Source organism: Ischnura elegans, chromosome 11, assembly GCF_921293095.1.
Source record: "Ischnura elegans chromosome 11, ioIscEleg1.1, whole genome shotgun sequence".
NCBI classification, from domain to species: domain Eukaryota; kingdom Metazoa; phylum Arthropoda; class Insecta; order Odonata; family Coenagrionidae; genus Ischnura; species Ischnura elegans.
In genome coordinates this window covers 28,257,658-28,276,436 of record NC_060256.1, presented here as the reverse complement: position 1 = coordinate 28,276,436, position 18,779 = coordinate 28,257,658, and the positions used below count along the sequence as shown (strand labels likewise).

Here is an 18,779-nt window from a genome sequence, read left to right as displayed (position 1 = left end):
TACAAAATCGGCGGCGAGGTCTATTGTCTACTGGTGTCATTCTCGTTCATGACAATGCCAGGCCTCATGCAGCTGGGATAACACGAAAACTTTTGCAGCAATTCAAATGGGAAACTTTCGACCATCCACCGTATAGCCCGGACTTGGCCCCTTCAGATTTTCATCTCTTTACAAAGCTTAAAGACTTTTTGGCGGGAAAAAGATTTGACAGCGATGAAGAACTTAAAGAAGGAGTGACCCTGTATCTCAATGAGCTGGCGGCGGAGGACTATGCAGCAGGAATACAGAAACTTGTCACACGTTATGACAAATGCCTTAATTTGCTTGGAGATTATGCTGAGAAGTAGTTTAAAGTATCCTCTTTCAAATAAATTTTTTTATGTTTGTTAATATTTACTTTTGTGTCTTTATTTCACGAACGGGTACTACTTTCCGGATGACCCTCGTAAGATGCAATTTATTTATTAGAAAAAAACATGAACTTGCAGCTACGCTTAAAGCCACCGAGTGCGTACACTGGGTTGTGGATGGTGAGTGAACCTCTTAGGTTAGTTACGATATAAGAGAGCACATTGAATAAGCAGTCATGGAAAAAAATTATGGTATTCCTAGGTGGTATGGGTCTATTCCTGGGTAAGATATACCATTCAAATGATACTGAAAAAAGACAGCTGGATGCACTAGTCTTAACACTACCTTGATGTAGGTACGTTGAGCTTCGAGTCCTATAGTGATGGAAGTCAGCATTTCAGAACCATCCAGGTAAAATTCACCACATTCTACGACGGTATAACATCAAAAGCATCCATCTGCCACCACCTAAATTAAGGCACTGCTTGGTGAGGGTGAAAGATCCTATTGGCTTGAATACACCGGGGGTTTATCAGATTCCTTGTCAAAGCAGTAAAATATATGTGGGGGAGATAGGCCGGATGATTGAGACGAGGCTGAAAGAGCACCATAGGCATTTCAGATTAGCACAACCAGAGAAGTCGGCCATGGCGGGACACAGAATTAATGATGACCATGCCATTAGATGGGGACATGCAAAAATTCTTTGCCACGCACAACGTTACTGGAACCACATAATCAAGGAAGCCATCGAGATCTGCCTCAATCCCAAAAATTTCAATCGCAACACTGGCTTTCATCTTAGCAATACATGGAGACCTGTAATCAGCAGTATAAAAAACATAAGGGAAGAACATGAAGAATTTCAGAAGACCTACAGCCAATCGGACGACACTTGAACCATATTGTTATCCTTGCTAAACGGTCGTATCAGTTCAGTGGGAAATTGGACTTTCAATGTGTATCATGGCCTTGAAGATGGGAGACAAGTCTTCTTCCAAAATGTCGGATTATACAACAATTAACCTGGTTGAGAACCCGAGAAGAATTCATCAGTAATATTCATCAGGAGAAATTAAAATCGTTAAATAATCATTTTTTAACTGGTGAGTATATTAGTTTTAGGCTGCATATTGCCCTCATAATGACTTCAACATCATCTGCATATGCACATTTCTATGGAGAGACAAGAAGTGTACATGCAATTAAAAAAGGGAGATCCGTCAAGAGAAGATATTGAATTCTTGACTGTTAAATCCCTGTCTTCATTGAGATCATTTCCTCTGAAGTCATGATGGAGATTGTATCAATCAGGACTGAACCATCGCTTCCAAAAGTTCTTGAGCACCTATGCTCCACTCGCTGGTTGAATGAATGGGGAAAAATTCTGGAAAAACTCTCGAGGGTTGGCACACACAACAAAAGGACTGTGACCCTCGCTTGCAGACCTTTAAGTCAGCAACTAGGACTGTATGTGACAGGGTATCCTTGATAACATACACCCTGCCACAGCATCAGTCAATCAAGTCTTTGGCATCAATTAGTATTCCCTACGAAAAAGGCAGGCTTAAATAGGAATTTGGGATGGTGAGAGGGAGAGCTGCCTACAGGACTATGATCTCAGAGGCTAAAACTCCAATCAGTGCAAGCAGGGACACCTAAGGTTCCTCAGCTCCACATTTCTTCAGCTGAGGCACCTGGTTCTCTTGCTTGATTGAGGTTATTCTAGCTCCATTGCATAATGTCCTCTTTGGCTCTTGGTGACGTAAAGCTCTTCCAGCAAGGGCAACAGTTCTTGTGCATTTTGTGCATACCCTTCCCAGTTTTTCCAGAATTTTGCCCCATTCATTCAACTGGTGAGTTGAGAGTGCTGCTCACAGACTTACGGAAACGATAGTAAATACATGGTGTGATCAAAAAAAGACCGGACTGATTTTACTATGTGCAAACCATTCAATGGATCGAAGCGAAAACAAAGTGCACCATATTGCAACATAAGGGAGAGGTGTTGTGATTGTTTACATTGAGTTGTTACGCAACAGCAGCGGTATTTGTCGGGTATGTGAGTGGAATTTTGTTTCAAAGTTGGAACAAATGCTACGGAGACATTTGGAATGATTCAGCAAGCCTTTGTTAATGAAAACATGAGTCGAAGCCAGCGTTTTGAGTGGTACAGTCGTTGTAAATCAGCAGAACCTCGACAGATGAAGATTCGCGAACATCCTGGCCTTCCACATCGACAGACCCCAAACAATTCAAATTGGTGAACAATTTGGTCTGGGCAAATTGCCATTTAATTGTTAGGGAGGTAGCTGAAGAAGTGAATATTAGTTTTGGATCCTGTCAGACAATTTTGATAGACATTTTGGGAATGACACATGTCACATCAAAATTCATCCCTCATGATGGCATTCCCATCACGATAACGTGCCCACTCACACACACTGATCATGACAGAGCTTTTGCCAAAACCAGAACTTCCATGATCCCTTATCCACCCTACTCTCCAGATGTCAAAGATAAAATCAACCTTGAAAGACCACCGACTCAACTCTATTGCGGACATTAATACTTATTGTACGGTGGACCTGAAGAGGACCCCTAAGGTGGTTAACCAGTCAGAATTTGAATGCTGGAAGAAATGTGGGCAAAGGTGTGTCGTCAGCCAAGGCACATTCTTTGATGGTGACAAGTTCGATTAAGCTATATCCGTCGAAGTAAAAAAGTTATAAAATCAGTCTGGTCTTTTTTTGATCACACCTTGTATGCTATGGAAGATAAACAGAAGACAAAATTGTTACTTGAAAGGCAGGCAGCATCGGTTGTTCGCATAAGTTTCCCAGTTTTACATTTGACATGAGCAAATGGTGGACTTTCCGTTTGGTCGGGGCAAATATCAAGCATAGAACAAGAAGCTCTCTCTCTCTCTTCACATCATAGGTATTTGGGGAAAACCCAACTTCAATAATGGCTTTTAACAAATATTTACCTCAATCGATAAAGTTAATCTAGCTTCACACCTGGTCATTGGGTTTCTACATGCCAACATTTCGGAATATCGGAGATGCATCCTATCCACAAAAATCGGTGGTGGTGGAACTTAGCCTCACTAAAGGCCATAATTTTACTTTGAAAAGACCCAATTGCTCCACAAAATGACTACATCATAGGATAGACTCTTCAAAGATCTGATGAATAGAGTAGTTGCAACTGCTGATAATACTGTGGTGGTTTCCCTTTGCCTTCCACATCACAGTACTACAGGCATTAAATATTACCACTTCGTGTGTGAAATGTGTTGTGCCAACAACATAAGTGTCGACCTTCATACATATGAGTTAGAGCTGATACCATCAACCCCAGATGATGCAAGGGGTAACAGTGGCCTGCTGTCACCAAGTCACAGCATCTTCACCAGTTTCAATATCATTTATATAAATGCCACATTATCCAGGATAGACCAATACTTCCTAAGAATGCCATCACTTTTTGCACATGACTGCTTATCCGACAAGTAAACCTGCTCATCTCACAGCTAACCTCTATATATAAAGGTCAAACCACAATCTGCAACTCGGTGGACAGTAGCTTTGAGTGCAAGAGACCATGGAGATTAAATTGGAGAGCAACAGTGTAAGCTGCAACACTGGTTTTGTCTTTATTACCAACTGGAGTTATGTGTGTAGCTACACACATCTTCAATTTGATTAAGAACAAGAGGCACTAGGTAAAAATCAACATGAAAAGCAACTACGATTAGAAAACTGAACATAAGTTTAAAAAAATGATACTTTGGGCCCTGAAAATGGTGTGGGACTGGGACACAGAAATGCAATCATTTATAAGACCACTTAAATCTGGGAGATGCCCGTGATAGCTTCATTAATGCCTTCAGTACCACCCTCTTGAAATTATTACACATGAAGAATAACAGGGATTTTTTGAGTATTCTGTTGTATGATTTTAATAAAAATTTCAATAAGGAAGTGTTATAGCTATTTTTTTATTTGCACTTCTTACACTTACATTATGAATAAAAATGATCACCGATGTTGTTATACATACTGCAAACCTTGGTAAAAATATTTAATTTTCAATCTTTAATGAAAAGCACCTGCCCAGATCAGCTCACAGCATACTCCAAACACAACCCTCGGGCCATTAGATCGGCCGGTTGGCACTGCTAGGGATTATATGTTCCACCCAGAAAGTGTAAGTCATACATTATTTACCTGAATGTAGCTATTTCCTGCAGGATCATCAAGTATGATTGTAAAAGGTTTCCTTCCTTCCAGCAACTTGTCCATCTTCTCCAGAAACTCAAGGTAGCGTCTCCTTGCCCCAGGGATCATAGAGTCACCCATGAAGCCATTCTTTTTTAGCTGATCTTTTATTGCCATCACTAAACCTTCAATTGTGGTGAAACGCCCTCCAAGGGTTGTTGGACCAACTTCTAAATCCAACTCTGGGATAAATATATGGCAAGTTTCCGACTGTAACAAAAGTGAATCAGGTTTGAAATAAACAGCAATGATGGACACATCTATATTTCTAGGTCAACAGTTTATAGCCAAGATGCTGACCTACTATCGGAGTCAAATTGATGTGCCGTTGTACTTTGCAAATTTATATCTCGGCTTGTGCGCATGTTAAAACAACAAATAATACGTAATTTTAAAGATAATTTAATTCCTTATTTCAATTTATTTTTTGTTTAATGAAAAATTCAAAAATGTAGACATGCGAGTGCTATAAATGACTCCGCGCACCCTAAAATTAGCCGTTTTGTCAACTTCAGCAACTTTGTAACTCAACCTAGGAAAAACCACTAAGTCTACATATTCATCTTCCAATATAAGTTGTACACATCAATATAGATAAATAATATGGCTTTGGCATATTTTTAAAACACATAGTTTATTGTCAATTAATAAAATGTTTAAACATTATCTAGTCCTACAATTTCCTCCGAAAGAAAAAATTAAATTAATAGAAACACTATTTGAAGTATAATTTGTTGTTTTAGCAAGCGCACAAGCCCAGATATAAATTTGCAAAGTACAGTGGCACATCATTTTGACTCCGATAGTAGTATGTATTAAAGTATGAATTTTCCTTGATAGTTATGATAAATTTATTTGACCATTGGCAGTGCATACATCTGCATGGCTAAAGCCAAAGGAAGGACAAAATATAATCACATAAATACATGACAAGTGAATATTATCAAGTTTTCAAATATCGAAAATAATATTGAATTAAATAACACACAATATTAAAAGAGTGTAGAAAAGCTGATACATGGAGCAACCAATAACAGGGACGTGGAAACTCAGGGGGATTCCAGATTACCTCCAACAAATTCAATTCAAAAAGTATCTCCCAAATATTCCGCAGCACTATAATAGCATTTTTCAGATAGAAAGAGTTTGGATTTCTTTCTAAACAAAGAAAATGAGGTGCTATTTTTTATTTCATCGAGCATATTATTGTATATGATAGATGCAGAGTGGTTGGGACCTTTAAGACAGACAGAGCTGGAGTACTGATTGAAGTGGATATTTCTATAACAGGTGAGGTGATCATGGTACAGTACAACCAGGCTTTTACTTAGAATTGATAGGACATTGAGAAAGGCTTGCATTAATGAAGCAAGGACAGGTGAGGATATATAAAGAGAGAAGGGTGAGAATTCTAGATTTATCAAAGAAAGGTTTTCCTGGAGTACTAATAGGTACTTGATGTATTGCTTCGACTGCTTGTTTTTGAGCTGAAAAAGCTCTTTTGGCAGCTGATGAGTTCCCCAAAACAAAATGCCAAAAGAAATATGAGGATGGATTTTTGCACAGAAAAACAAATCTTTAAGTATCAAAAGAAACTACAGGAAACAACCTCCTGATCATATACATAAGTACCCACAGAAATTTAATCAATTACAAACTGTATATGAGGTGCCCAAACAGAGATTAGGATTCCAGGGAACTTTGTTGTAGAAACATCAGAGGAATGAGAAATTTTATCTATGTGAGGGATAAGGTCATGTTTGTAAGTTTTTTTTGGAGGAATCGGAGGAAGACAGCTTTCTGATCATTAACTATCAGATTGTTTACACAACACCAGTGGTGCATTTCCTTAATTGCATGATTAGTTAAGTCAACTATGGTATGAGCATTATTGAGTAATGATGATGGAGGTGTCATCAGCATAAAGAATGTTTTTTTAGTAAGACAAGTAATTAGGGAGATCATTGATGAAGAGTAAGAAAAGCATTGGACCAAGCAGGCACTCCCCTCGTTAATTTCATGGTGCTAGATTTAAATCCTCAATATGAAGAAAAACAGTAAATTCGCTGTTGCACAACTAGAATATTTGGTGTGGCCAACTGGTAGGTCACATCAAGAGGAACATGTTGAACTTTTTTGGTTTTGATATTATTCAAACTAAAAATCATGGGAATTGGTTCAAATCCTGGCGGAGACTGTTTTTCAACGACTGTCTGATCCTTTTTGAGAGGTTTGTGGAGAGCAATTTATACACAGCACTTAGTCTGACACAAGGGATTTTAAGTGGTGGTCCCCTTGATGTCTTATTTTAACATACTATTTCATACTGTACAGAAGATAACCTAAGTGCATTCTATTCATTTCAAGGGCAATCAGTGACTTTCCTTCAAAGAAAGGGTGACAATTCAAGTAAAATAATTCAATTTTGCAATGGTGGCTAGGCTCAATATAAGAGCCATAATACAGTAAACTCTCTATTATACAAAGCAGGATATTACAAAGTTTTTGATAATACGTAGTGAAATTGCGGTCCCGGTGAAAAGCCTATGGTAAATACATGGCGCTATTCGATAACACTAAGTTTTGAAAATACGAAATTTTTTGAAATTACCAACATCGTACATGGCCCCCAGGAGCAAATGGACTTCGTTTATACGAAGTACAGCAAAGAATTTATCAACAAAACTATTTATTCTGGCGAAAGCAGCAAAAAAAATCAGCGCTTCTGACTGCGGTCCATCAAAAGTGTGAAATAGTAAATGATAGTGCAACTCTGGAGGGAAAGGGTTTGTCTAAAAACTTATGAGATAGGAATCAAGGGGAAGGAAGAGTTCAGTAAAAATATTGTAGCTGACACAATAAAAACTCGTAAACATCGTGTCGAATATACAGCATATGAAGGAGGTCATGCAGGGTATTGTAAATGGCGGTGCAACTTTGGAGGAAAAGAGTTCGCCTAAAATCTTATGGTGGGCATCGAGGGGGAGTAGGAGTTCTATAAAAGTATCGTGGTTGACACATTGCTCCTATTTATGAGCCTACTCGTAAACATTGCGTCCAATACAGTGGAACTTGGTTATAACATCATTAAAGGGACCAGAAGATTTTCAACGTTATATCCGAGTGACGTTATAAAAAAAGCAGCCTTAAATCTGAGTGAAAGGACAAAGTAAAAACGAAAATGTTCTGCTATATACAACACTGTTTATTGAAATCTACTCGTACATTGGAATACATATGTATAATAAAAAAAATGTTAATAAAAAATGATATTCACAATTAAATATTTTATAGCCTAATAAAAATCTTACTTTACTGTCGAAAAAAATCTGTGATCTTCTTTTGAACGGTCCTTTCAGAAATATAAATTCTCTCCGTTGTGCAACAAACGTCTTGAAGTGCGCTGAGTGTTGAAGCAGTCGTTTCCCTGAAGCAAAAGAACCAGGAGAGAGTCTCAGCAGCCTTCATTGCTTCTTGAACAGACGGACAAATGAAGTCTTCTGCGCTCTGGTCATCATCTTCATCAGGATTATCTTCGGCATCCTTCTTCTGAACATCTGCGACGATCTCTGCATCACTTAACATTTGGAATGTTTCTACTTGATCATCCACTGAAGCGTATGAATCAATATCATTTTCAAAGTTGCTCTGGTCAACATTAAACTGTGCAATCCACGTTGAAAGAGGCAGTGCATCATCTTCGTCATAATTTTCAAGTGAAGCTGTAGATCCCAATTGAGCTTTGCGGAAGCACTTCGAAATGGTTATCGGCGATACATTATTCCAGGAATTGTCTAGGAACTCTATGGCGTCCAATATTGAGATGTTCACGGGCTGTGCGGTGTCCAGGGTTGATAAAAATCATGATTTTTTTCAAAAAAATCATTTTTGTAGATTTTTTTTATTAAAATAGGATTTTATTGATTTAACCGGATTTTATTGATTTAAATGAGATTTTTATGATTCTCCATTCATCAAAAATTCAGTTATTTGCAAAACTAACTATTTGGGCAGCATATTGGAGAATGATCGTTTGCAGAAACAATAAGAGGCAACATACTCTAAACTTAATACATACAACATTTAGTCAATCAGGGGAGAGAACTATGGAAATGCCAATGGTATCAAATTAAAAATTACACCAGCATAAAATAAAATTGCGATTGGAAGTATCAAATGTGCTACATTCTGCGGTTCTAAAGCATATGAACTTTAGAAAAATTCTGTAATTGCAACTATATATGGTGCCTACGCTTAGAAGTTAAATCAGAAAACAAATTTTTTTCAACGGATACACTAGTATTCTCACCAAAGCCATTTTTTTAAATTTTCATGTTGCATGCATTCCTATGGTATCATTTCTATTTAAGAGCCACCATTGTGCTGATAACTGTCGATTCATTGTATTAATTAAGAAATAAAAATCAAAATTATGCATTTACAGCTTCCTTTTCTTGACTCTTTAAAAATCAAACATATGATCACATTATGATTTAAATCACCTGATTTTTAAAAATAAAAATCAAGTGATTTAAATCGCGATTTAAATCAATCAACCCTGGCGGTGTCCATGCTAAAAATAATTTTTTTTAACAAGAATTTCCGGTAGTGACACTTTAAACTTCTTATGACGCCTAGGTCCATAGGCTGAAGAATACTTGTACAGTTGGCAGGGAAAAAAACAAGATTTATGTTGTTTAAATTTAATTTTGGATGTGCTGCACAATTGTGAACTAGAAGAAGAATTTTTCTGTTTTTTAAAGATAACTGTTGATCCCACTTCCTCAACTCTTCAAATATGGCAGATGTCATCCACGCTTTTTTGTTAGCAGTGTAATTCAACGGTAGTTTTTTTATGTTTTTAAAAACATCTAGGGTGCAAACTCTTTCCGATCACTATAAGCTTTCTTTTTTCAGTTCCTGTCATGTTTGCACAAACGAAGGCCGTTATTCTCTGCTTGGAAAGCTTTCCACCAACACACTTTTCATTTTTAAACTGGAAGGTCTTGTCCGGAGTTAACTTGAAGAAAATTCCGGTTTCATCTCCGTTGAAAATGTCTTCGTCTTTGTAACCTTCTCTTAAGAGTTGGCTACGTCTTCTGCACCCATTCACTCGTAACGTTCTGATCAACAATTTTTGCTTAGCCGCAAATCTTCGCAAAGGAGATCGAATGTCTCGCTTTGAAACGATCAAGCCAGCCGTTTGAACATGTAAAATTAGAACCGAACATTTGTCCGAACTCAGTCGCTTTTTCTTTAAGAATTCGTCCACTAATAGGAATGTTGGCGCTGCGGCATTACTTAAACCATTTAAGCAACGCCTCATCCACATCACTATGTTCGCCTTTCTTATTTTTTTACATTTTCTCCGTCTTCCTTAAACGCTGTTAAAATTTTGACTTTATTCTTTAAAATTGAACCTACTGTAAAATTGACCAGACCAAACTCACGACACACTTCAGCGATTTTTCTTCCACTTTCCACCGCTCTGATCACCCGCACTTTTTCCTTGACAGGAAGTACCTTCCGTTTGACAACACAACTTGACATTGCACCATCAAAACACAATTAACAACGTATAAAACAACTGTCAACATACGCGATGCTCACATGGAGGTAGGTAGTGATGTGACTGATGATCTACCGTAACTAACGAAACAAACAATACAATACAGTGTGCGTGTCAGTGACCTTGTAGAATGTAGGGATGGGAAGGGATAAGACCCAGGTATGCGGGACAGCCCCCACTCCCTCCAGACACCAATTAAACAAAAGAGTTGCATCCCGTCACCAGCTCAACGTCCAGCTTGTGACCTGTTTTTGCTTTTGATGTTTCTACACATGGTTTCTATGAACTTTGGGACATAATACAATCACACTACCACTTTTGCAACCTAAGAATTGCAAAATTTTTGACGCTATACCCGAGCGTTGCAATATTTGTTGACAATATAAACGGGTTTTCGTACAACATAAAATGCTCAACTTTGGCTGGTCTGTATAATGTGATGTTAAACCCGAGTTGACATTACAGCCGATGCCTTTATAACCAAGTTCCACTGTATACTTAGTAGTTTAACATGTGAATAAGGTCGCGTGGGGTATTTCTTACACTCCTACTTTTTCGGAGTTGGACTGTAAGAAATACCCCGTGGATTCGAATTTCGGAGGAGGGAAGGTCGGGGAATATACTGCGGTTGTTGACGATGAGAGGTGGGGAGAGGTAGTACGGATATACCGATGATATAATACTTAATACATGAGCCCATATTGAGGGCGAAATGGCTCTTCTAATGCCAATTTCACCGGGGATCTGGTGATTCCATGCATTAAGTTTTTGCATCAGCAGCTTGCTTTCTATACATGAGGGAGGCGGCGTCCGGCTGTTTTTCATCCAGGAAGTGCCGAATCATACAGAATGGGCTTGAACTAAATTCATGAGAGAGTATGCGAAGCCACTCCTCTTCGGTGACGGAGCTTGAGTGCATCGTAAAAAAACACGGCCCCAAAACAAAGTCTCAGGCAAGGCTGAAGGCCCTTTACCAACCCCTCTTCCTCCCACCCGCTGCACCTCTCTTTATCCTGCCCCCACTTCCTCAACCAGGCACCACCCATCCCATTCTTTTTTAGCCCACCCACTTGGAATGTTTTCTGACTGTGGAGAAGTGCATGGTTCATCTCTACCGGCAATTGGGGTAAGTTTCTAACTGGAGAGAGGCTGGAAAAGTATTTTTCATTATCAGGGAAATGAAAAGGAAAACTTTGTTATCTACATTTGTGTTTTATCATTTCTCAGCATATTTTTAGTCTTCCCTAGCTCCTGTGAGACTCGGTAGAATAGAATCCCCTTCCACTCAAAGGCACGGCTAGGTTACCTGCCTAACTAATCCCATAATTGACCCTACTCAATTTAGCCAAGTTAGGAAGCTCGAGTTGCATTTTGAGGAAAACTAAACGAAACCCCATTTTTTTTAATTAATAATTTTTTCTCTCTGGGATTAAAAAATTAACAATCTGCTTAATATTTGCAAAGATTGAGCCAAAACATGACGTCACTCTGAAATTATGAGCTTATTTTTTTGGCTTTATTAAACTACAATAAACATGAAAAACAAACTCAAAGGATGCCAGAAATACTTCGTATTTTGGGCTCACTATTTTCTAAATATTGCGTAGATAACTCAGCAATGTTGGTTTACTTTCGTGAACTCTTGAAAATTATACCTCAATACATAGGCCATCTCAGGGTTCCCACTCTAACTACATTATAAAATTCACAGTTTTTTTCAGGTTTTCAAGGTCTAAATGTCATAAAATTCACGGTTTGTAGATAAGGCATTTTAGGCAGAAATATTGATCACGTAACAATCATCGGCCACACTGTAACTAAAAATGTAACAAACGCAACAGATGCCTTGAATGCAAACGCAGCAATGACAGTGCTATCTCTCATCACGTCACCTATCGTAAGCAAAATTCATATCTGGCTAAAAGGGTGTGAGTGGAAAAATGGAGAGATCAGGGTGGCAGGAAAGTGAAGAAGTGTCTGATTTTTTACCAGGGTTAATGTCTTCCAATCGCAGGCTTAAGGTCAATGTACCGTGATGGCACACGGACCAATTAATAATAGCGCTTCGAATACACGTGCACAGATAAATGCGTGGACAGTATCTGCACGTGTCTCGGCCTTGAAACATGATCGAAATATCCTTTTTTCTTTTAATCTGTCTATCGTAGTTCTACAATCAAGTTAGAGAGATTTCTAAGGTTTTATGACGAAATTCACGGCTATTTCCAGGTTTTTTCACGGTAGACGAAATTCACGGCTTATTCACGGTTTTAAGGTTTTCACGGTTGAGTGGGAACCCTGCATCTTTAGTTTCTGGGTTTCATTCTTCACCATATATAAAATGATGGTATGTAAAGTTGATATGGAAAAAATATTTTATAGTTTTAGCACTAGAAATATGCGTGCCATTAATGGAAATAAAAATTTGCGTGGAAGGGAGAAAAAAACTTATTAATGGTTGAATTAAATCTTCTCGCGTGTCTGTCCAGGTAAGGCGTTCCATCTACCTCTCTGCTGACGTTTCCATCAAAGACTTTTCCATCATCATCAAGGCCGTCGATAACTACCAGGTAAGAGGTGCTGCATTTGTGAAATTGTCTCTTTTCTTCTCTGCAGACTTTTTAAACGAAATTAGTTATTTGCTTTGTCCTTTCCACGGTACTATTTATTTACGATAATGGCACGACTAATTTTTAGTGCTAAAACTAAGAAAATCTTTTGTCTATATCAGTGATACTAAGCATAATTTTCAATTACGATGCAGAAAGGAACGCCAAAACTAAATGAGGTTATGGTACACGTTTAGGGGTATCATTTTTGGGAATTCACTCAAGTGAGCCAATACTTCTACAAATGTGGAGAAATGATAACACGTGTGTTGTTCTTAGTTTTAGCGCTAAAAATTAGTCGCGCCATAATCTTAAATAAATAGTACCGTGGAAAGGACAAAGCAAATACGGAGAGAACTACAAATTGTAACCTACGTAGATTATTTTGGAAACGGGCTACGACCCTTGCTTCTTTTTTTGCTGATGAGCGATAGAGGGCGACATTAAATGGCGGTTAGGCCAGCTGCTGTTGTAGGCGTTGGAAGCAAATATCTAACTTATTCTTTCATAATAGTTGCTACTCGCTACTGACCACAAATTACTTAGATTAAATTCGTATACAAAAATTTTCAATTCGCTATTTGATTACGTTTTTAAAATGGACAGGAATTTAGTTAGCATTAAGATGGTTGATATTTAACTTTAAAGAATGGGAAGTTTAGGGTCCTATGATTTTTCAACGATCTTTCACAGCATAAAATCAATAACAAAAAGCTTTTTTAAAAGATCTAGCGTCAATAACCACAAAAAAATTTAATAAAAGGCCACTAAAGACAAAAAAGGCCAGTGGGAACAAAAGCAAACATATTTTCGGAACTTATTAAATAGGTTCGTTATTACAAAGTGCCAATTTTCCGGTCCCGCTGACTTCATATAATCAAGAGTTTACTGTATCCCACTGTAACAATTGTGGGGTATTTTCGGGTTGATGCTGAATGGCATTTCTAGGCAAAAAAGCCAGGAGAGAGCCCAAGTCACATTGGCCTCAGTCTAACACTCAAGTCGGGAAATCCCAGGAATAAGCAGCCCCGAGTTCCTGCAGTGGGTCCATGCCACGCCCTTGAGGCACTGTACTGGGAGGAGGGCCTCTAGAGTAGTCCCTAGTTGGCGTGGACCTGAACAGTGGCTGCCTAATTCAGTCTAATCAATTAACTACATTCTACTGTACTTCCACAGAATGTATAAAGTTAGTGTTTCCATCATTTGAGAAAACACCTGCACTTTCCAGGAAATATTAACAATAATGGATACAAATGCAATTCTACCAAAGAATGATGGAGATCAAATTGATTGAAAATTTGAATATAAAGGAAGTCCTAATGAAAGACTAAGAAGAGAGAGGCTTCTGAAAATTCCAAGTGATTTCGGATGCAGAGTAAAAAAATAGCCAATATTTGCTTAATTTTGGCTATTCTACACCAATGATCTGACAATAACTTAGCTTCTCCAAACAAGAAATATTATGTACAAAATTCAGCATTAATCAACAGTAAAATCAGCACATATAACAGAGTTAACTCACCTTAAGTACATCTCGACTGAAATCTTCCATACCACCAACTTTTACTTCCATTCTTAACCCTTTTGGTTCAATTCCACCTCCAGATTTGACTTCATTGGTTCGGTTTCCACATCTATCACAATTTGTGGCCATGATAACAACCTCCTTAAAATATGGAATGTATGAGAAAGTTAAGGAACACACAAAAAGCAGTACTGCTATGTACAGAAGGATTCTACAACCACCAAGGATAATATTGCTTTGCATCAATGATGAGTCACTTTTTATTCATATCTCACTTGAAGACACCTCTTAGGAAGTGTATTCAATCGATACACAATCCATTTGTTTTGTCAATTCTGACCTCAACTTATTTTCAATACAAGGAGAGATTTTTTGAGAATGGCCACGGGGTTGCCTTTATCCCCAGCTTTACCCTAATCCCCAACAAAATTCTAAAGGGAAAACTTCGAACAATAGGCACTCCAATCTGTCACACTCTAACCAAGTCATTGCTAAAGGTATGCTGTTGATAACCAAGAGTGTATTCTCATGGACCTTTTACCCTCAATGAATTTCTTTAATATATGAATGAACAGCACTGGAAATCCAATTATATATATAACAGAAAACTTCTGCCACTAGATATATTGATGTTCCATAGAAGCGACTGTACCCTAGGACACCACATGTATAGAATAAAGCTTGCAAAGGAAAACCTGAACTTTCCCAGTTCAGGACCCTCTGAGGTCTGATTTTGTGTTCAGAGACACCCACATTAAGGAGAAGACTAACTTTCATACTAGTGGAGGTGGTCCATTTCTTTGACATATTTTCATGTAGCTTCATTGGTGTTTACTGTTATAAACCTGCATATTCCTCACTATAAGTAGCTATATACTAATTTTTTCCAGCTACTCAGGCTTGAAAAGGAAACATAATACGGTGCCATCCACCTTTATTACAGTATAGGCGCATGTAAGAGCCGCACACATGTAAGAGACACTTTGAGCATTGAAGCTAAAGAAAAAAATTTTGTGGCATTTTTTTAATCCTATCGCGCAGTGTTACAACACGTATACCTGGACTTAGGACAGTTTTTCAGACCCTTTCAATACTAAAATTTTTCACGGCATTTTTTCAGCTAAATTTACGCAATATGTATGGTGCTTGGAGATATGTAGGTATTCACTTGTAGTCTTAACCTTATGATGCTTGCTAGGGATGGTCACATCAGATACCTTGGATCCAAATATCCACAGATAGAGCCTTTCACCTTATATCTGACAGCATTTAAGTTTTTTAAGGTCTAATTGATTGACACAAAGATTTATAGTTACAACAAGGCTACTAATATTCAACATAGTCCATTTCGGAAGAAACAAGCAAAGCATGAGCGCATTAAAACAAGACGAGATGGACTGGAAACTTCAGGCAAAGCAAACTACGTATATCACATTGCTGCGCCTTCGCCCCTTCCCTTTGAAGGCAACTACGTCACATGCAAGATTGGATGTGTTCTTCCCTTGCTCCTTCGCTCGTAGCCTTGTTGCTTGAAAGACGGAGGGAGCGTGCTCCTTCCCCTCGACCTCTCCTTCAGCGCTCTTCACTTACAAGCATTTCCGATTTCTTCTATCCACCATTCAGTCCAACAATGTACACATTTGTTTGAATATTTTTATCCGCAGGTTTAGACACAAACATAATTTTCAGTTGCAATAATCCTCATAACAGCATCTGAAGATGATTTTTGAAAAATCAGGTCCTTAGCGTAATGGAAATTACTCGGCAGGACAAATGTTAACTATTAACCAGGTTACTATTTGCAGAATAAATGTCACGGAATGCCCACCCGCGATGGTAAATTTATCGTGCCCTCCGGAGCGAAAAACCCCACGCGATCATTTCCATGTTCGCCTCTGAGGTACCGACATGACCGATGCTTACAAGTAAGAAAAGCAAACAGGAGCATTTTTACATACGCCACTAAGGGAGAAACTCCTCTGCCTGCAGCTGGTTTTTAACCAAGGGTTTCAGAATCACGCTAAAAACCAAGGCCACGCAGTTCCCCTTGGACTTGTGACCAGTGAAGGGGAGGGGGGAAGATTAGACGTTTGTGTACGAGACGCACCCCCATTTTCCACTGCAATTTCTGGTAAAAAAGGTGCGCTTCTTTCACAGGCTTATACGGTATTTCTGATCATGGAATCAAAACTCTAAATGTAACTTCAGGGTTTGTATAGCTTCAAAACCATGCAATTTCTTAGAAAATTGGGGAGAAAAAAATCGCATAGAAAATTTCCTGCCTTTATGTTCAAGGTTCTAAACTATATCATTTTTAAGGTATCATAGTTCATTAAAATCTGCATCAGTAAATTAAAATGTGTGGACTATACAAATGCTTTTATAAGGTTACCTACATGGTTCCACAAAATATTGCCATCTCTTCTTCACCCTAATACAAGCAAGGTGAGCCTCTTGAACTCCTCATATTGCATTTTTTTCATCATAGTCTGTCATTGAAACGTGAGTGTGGCGTAAATTTTGGACCTCTTATCAATATATATTTCATACAAATTACAGTCATTCAAACTTCTTTCAAAACTAAAGTAACTCAAAAAATAATTTTTTCTCCCGAATTGCGTCAAATGTAGGCAAGGTGAGTCCATAAAACTCATGGTGCTTCTTACTTTTTTCTGCACTTATATTTCCCTCTCCACTTCCGAGAGACCTAGATTTGAAGATCCATTTTTTTTAAACCATGTAGCCAAATCATGGTAAATATTTCGCACAATGATACTTGCATATTAAATTCGCAACATCATGACAAACAATAGCATGCATAGATAATGTCTGTTTAGCGTCTCGTTTGGACATTTTTTTTTAATTCAACAAGAAAGCAACTCCATAATGATAATACACTTGCATAAAAAGTTTATGTTTCGCAATTTTTAGTTCAATTACAGGCGGTCCTCGACTTTCGTACACTCGACTTTCGTACAATTCGCACTTTCGTACATTCAAAATTGACACCTTTTACTCGACTTTCGTACGCTAAATTCGGACTTTCGGACGCTGGTCCGTAATTTTTTTAAAATTCCCGCCATGTTTATTGCGCATCCCAACATTCAATTGTTTCAAATTGCAGTATCGGCAGTATATGCGAACAATATGAACGTATATAACGAAGGAAATTGTTGGTAATTGACTCTGATTTAGGTGATTTATTTGGGAGAGAGACTGCCTGCTATAGGCTCCTTTATCAAGAGAAGAGGAAAGCCTTCATTGAAGATATTTTTCAAAAGAAGTTGACTAGACATCATCGAATAGCTTTCAATAAAACTAGTAGGACCTTCTTTTTAATTGTGTTTTTTCGTTTGAGTGCTGTTTAATTCATGTAAACCTTCAGCAACGATATTGCACGAAATATCACCCGAATTCCGTTTGTATTTTGTCTTTTTTGAATAACATGCGGAATATACGCGATCACGAATGTCACCTGCCAAATGTCGAATTTTGGTGTAAAAATTAGACGGTATCCAGAGTGCGGGTTCAACGAATACATTTTTTTTATGCTACTTGATATGTCCTTTTATTTATAGTGGACGTAATAAGTGGAATGTCAACTTAAACGCCAAGAGGAAGTTTCACTCGATAGCCAACGGAGTTCTTGTTTTTTAAACTTATATTTGCATTTTCTGCGTATTTTCGAAATAAATTAGATGATTTGAGGAGTTTTATTAATACATTATTTAAATTAAGTCAATTGAAATGAATTCCGTGAAAAAAAAGGTTTTAGTACGTAAATTCCGCTCTTTTGGAACGTAACCCCTAATTAGTATGGAAGTCAATGGTTCGACTTTCGTACAATTCGACTTTCGTACAAGTTTTCGGGAACGCATTGTGTACGAAAGTCGGGGACCGCCTGTACTGGCATATGCTTCATAGCATAGCGAAAGTATTTGGGATCAAATAAGGAATATATAATAAATAAAATACATAAGGAATATAAAGTGAGTAAAATAATATCGAGGAAGGTCATCATTACATTTGGACCAACAGTCCAGCCGCCGAGAGTTGTCCAATGACAGGAAGAAGGGCCTAGTTAGGGGTGGGGGTCAAGGTTGCCAGGTAAGAAAGGGAAATGCCCATGTTATATGTAAAAAAAAAAGGCTTCTGTGAAGAAAGGAGCCAGAAGGGAATACGACCGTGAAGGACCCAATGGAACCATCCCTTGTTTTGGTGAAGAAAGGGCTTTTGTTACTTCACATGCATGTGACAATGTTGCATGACTAGGAGAGGGCGTGAGGTGCATTTTGGGGGTAGTGATTGGCTGCAAACCGTACTGGCACAGGGTTCTCCGCCCCTCCTTTAGAACTGTCATCGGACAACTCTCGCCGGCCAGACTGTACCCTTGGAGGAGTTGAAAGCTGACTTGAGGGTAGCATGTGTGAAGTGCTACATTT

At 38.2% G+C, this 18,779-nt stretch overlaps 1 protein-coding gene across 1 annotated transcript in view; it reads right to left on the bottom strand.

The window, feature by feature from the left end:
* The window catches only part of LOC124167803 (zinc finger protein ZPR1), a 32,860-nt gene that overhangs the window by 1,489 nt on the left and 12,592 nt on the right, over positions 1 to 18,779 (bottom strand). The window contains exons 5-6 of the mRNA XM_046545832.1: positions 14,335 to 14,493; positions 4,584 to 4,844 (exon numbers count right to left, since the gene is read on the bottom strand). Of these exons, the coding sequence (XP_046401788.1) occupies positions 4,584 to 4,844; positions 14,335 to 14,493 (420 nt within the window). The remainder of the gene's footprint in view (positions 1 to 4,583; positions 4,845 to 14,334; positions 14,494 to 18,779) is intronic.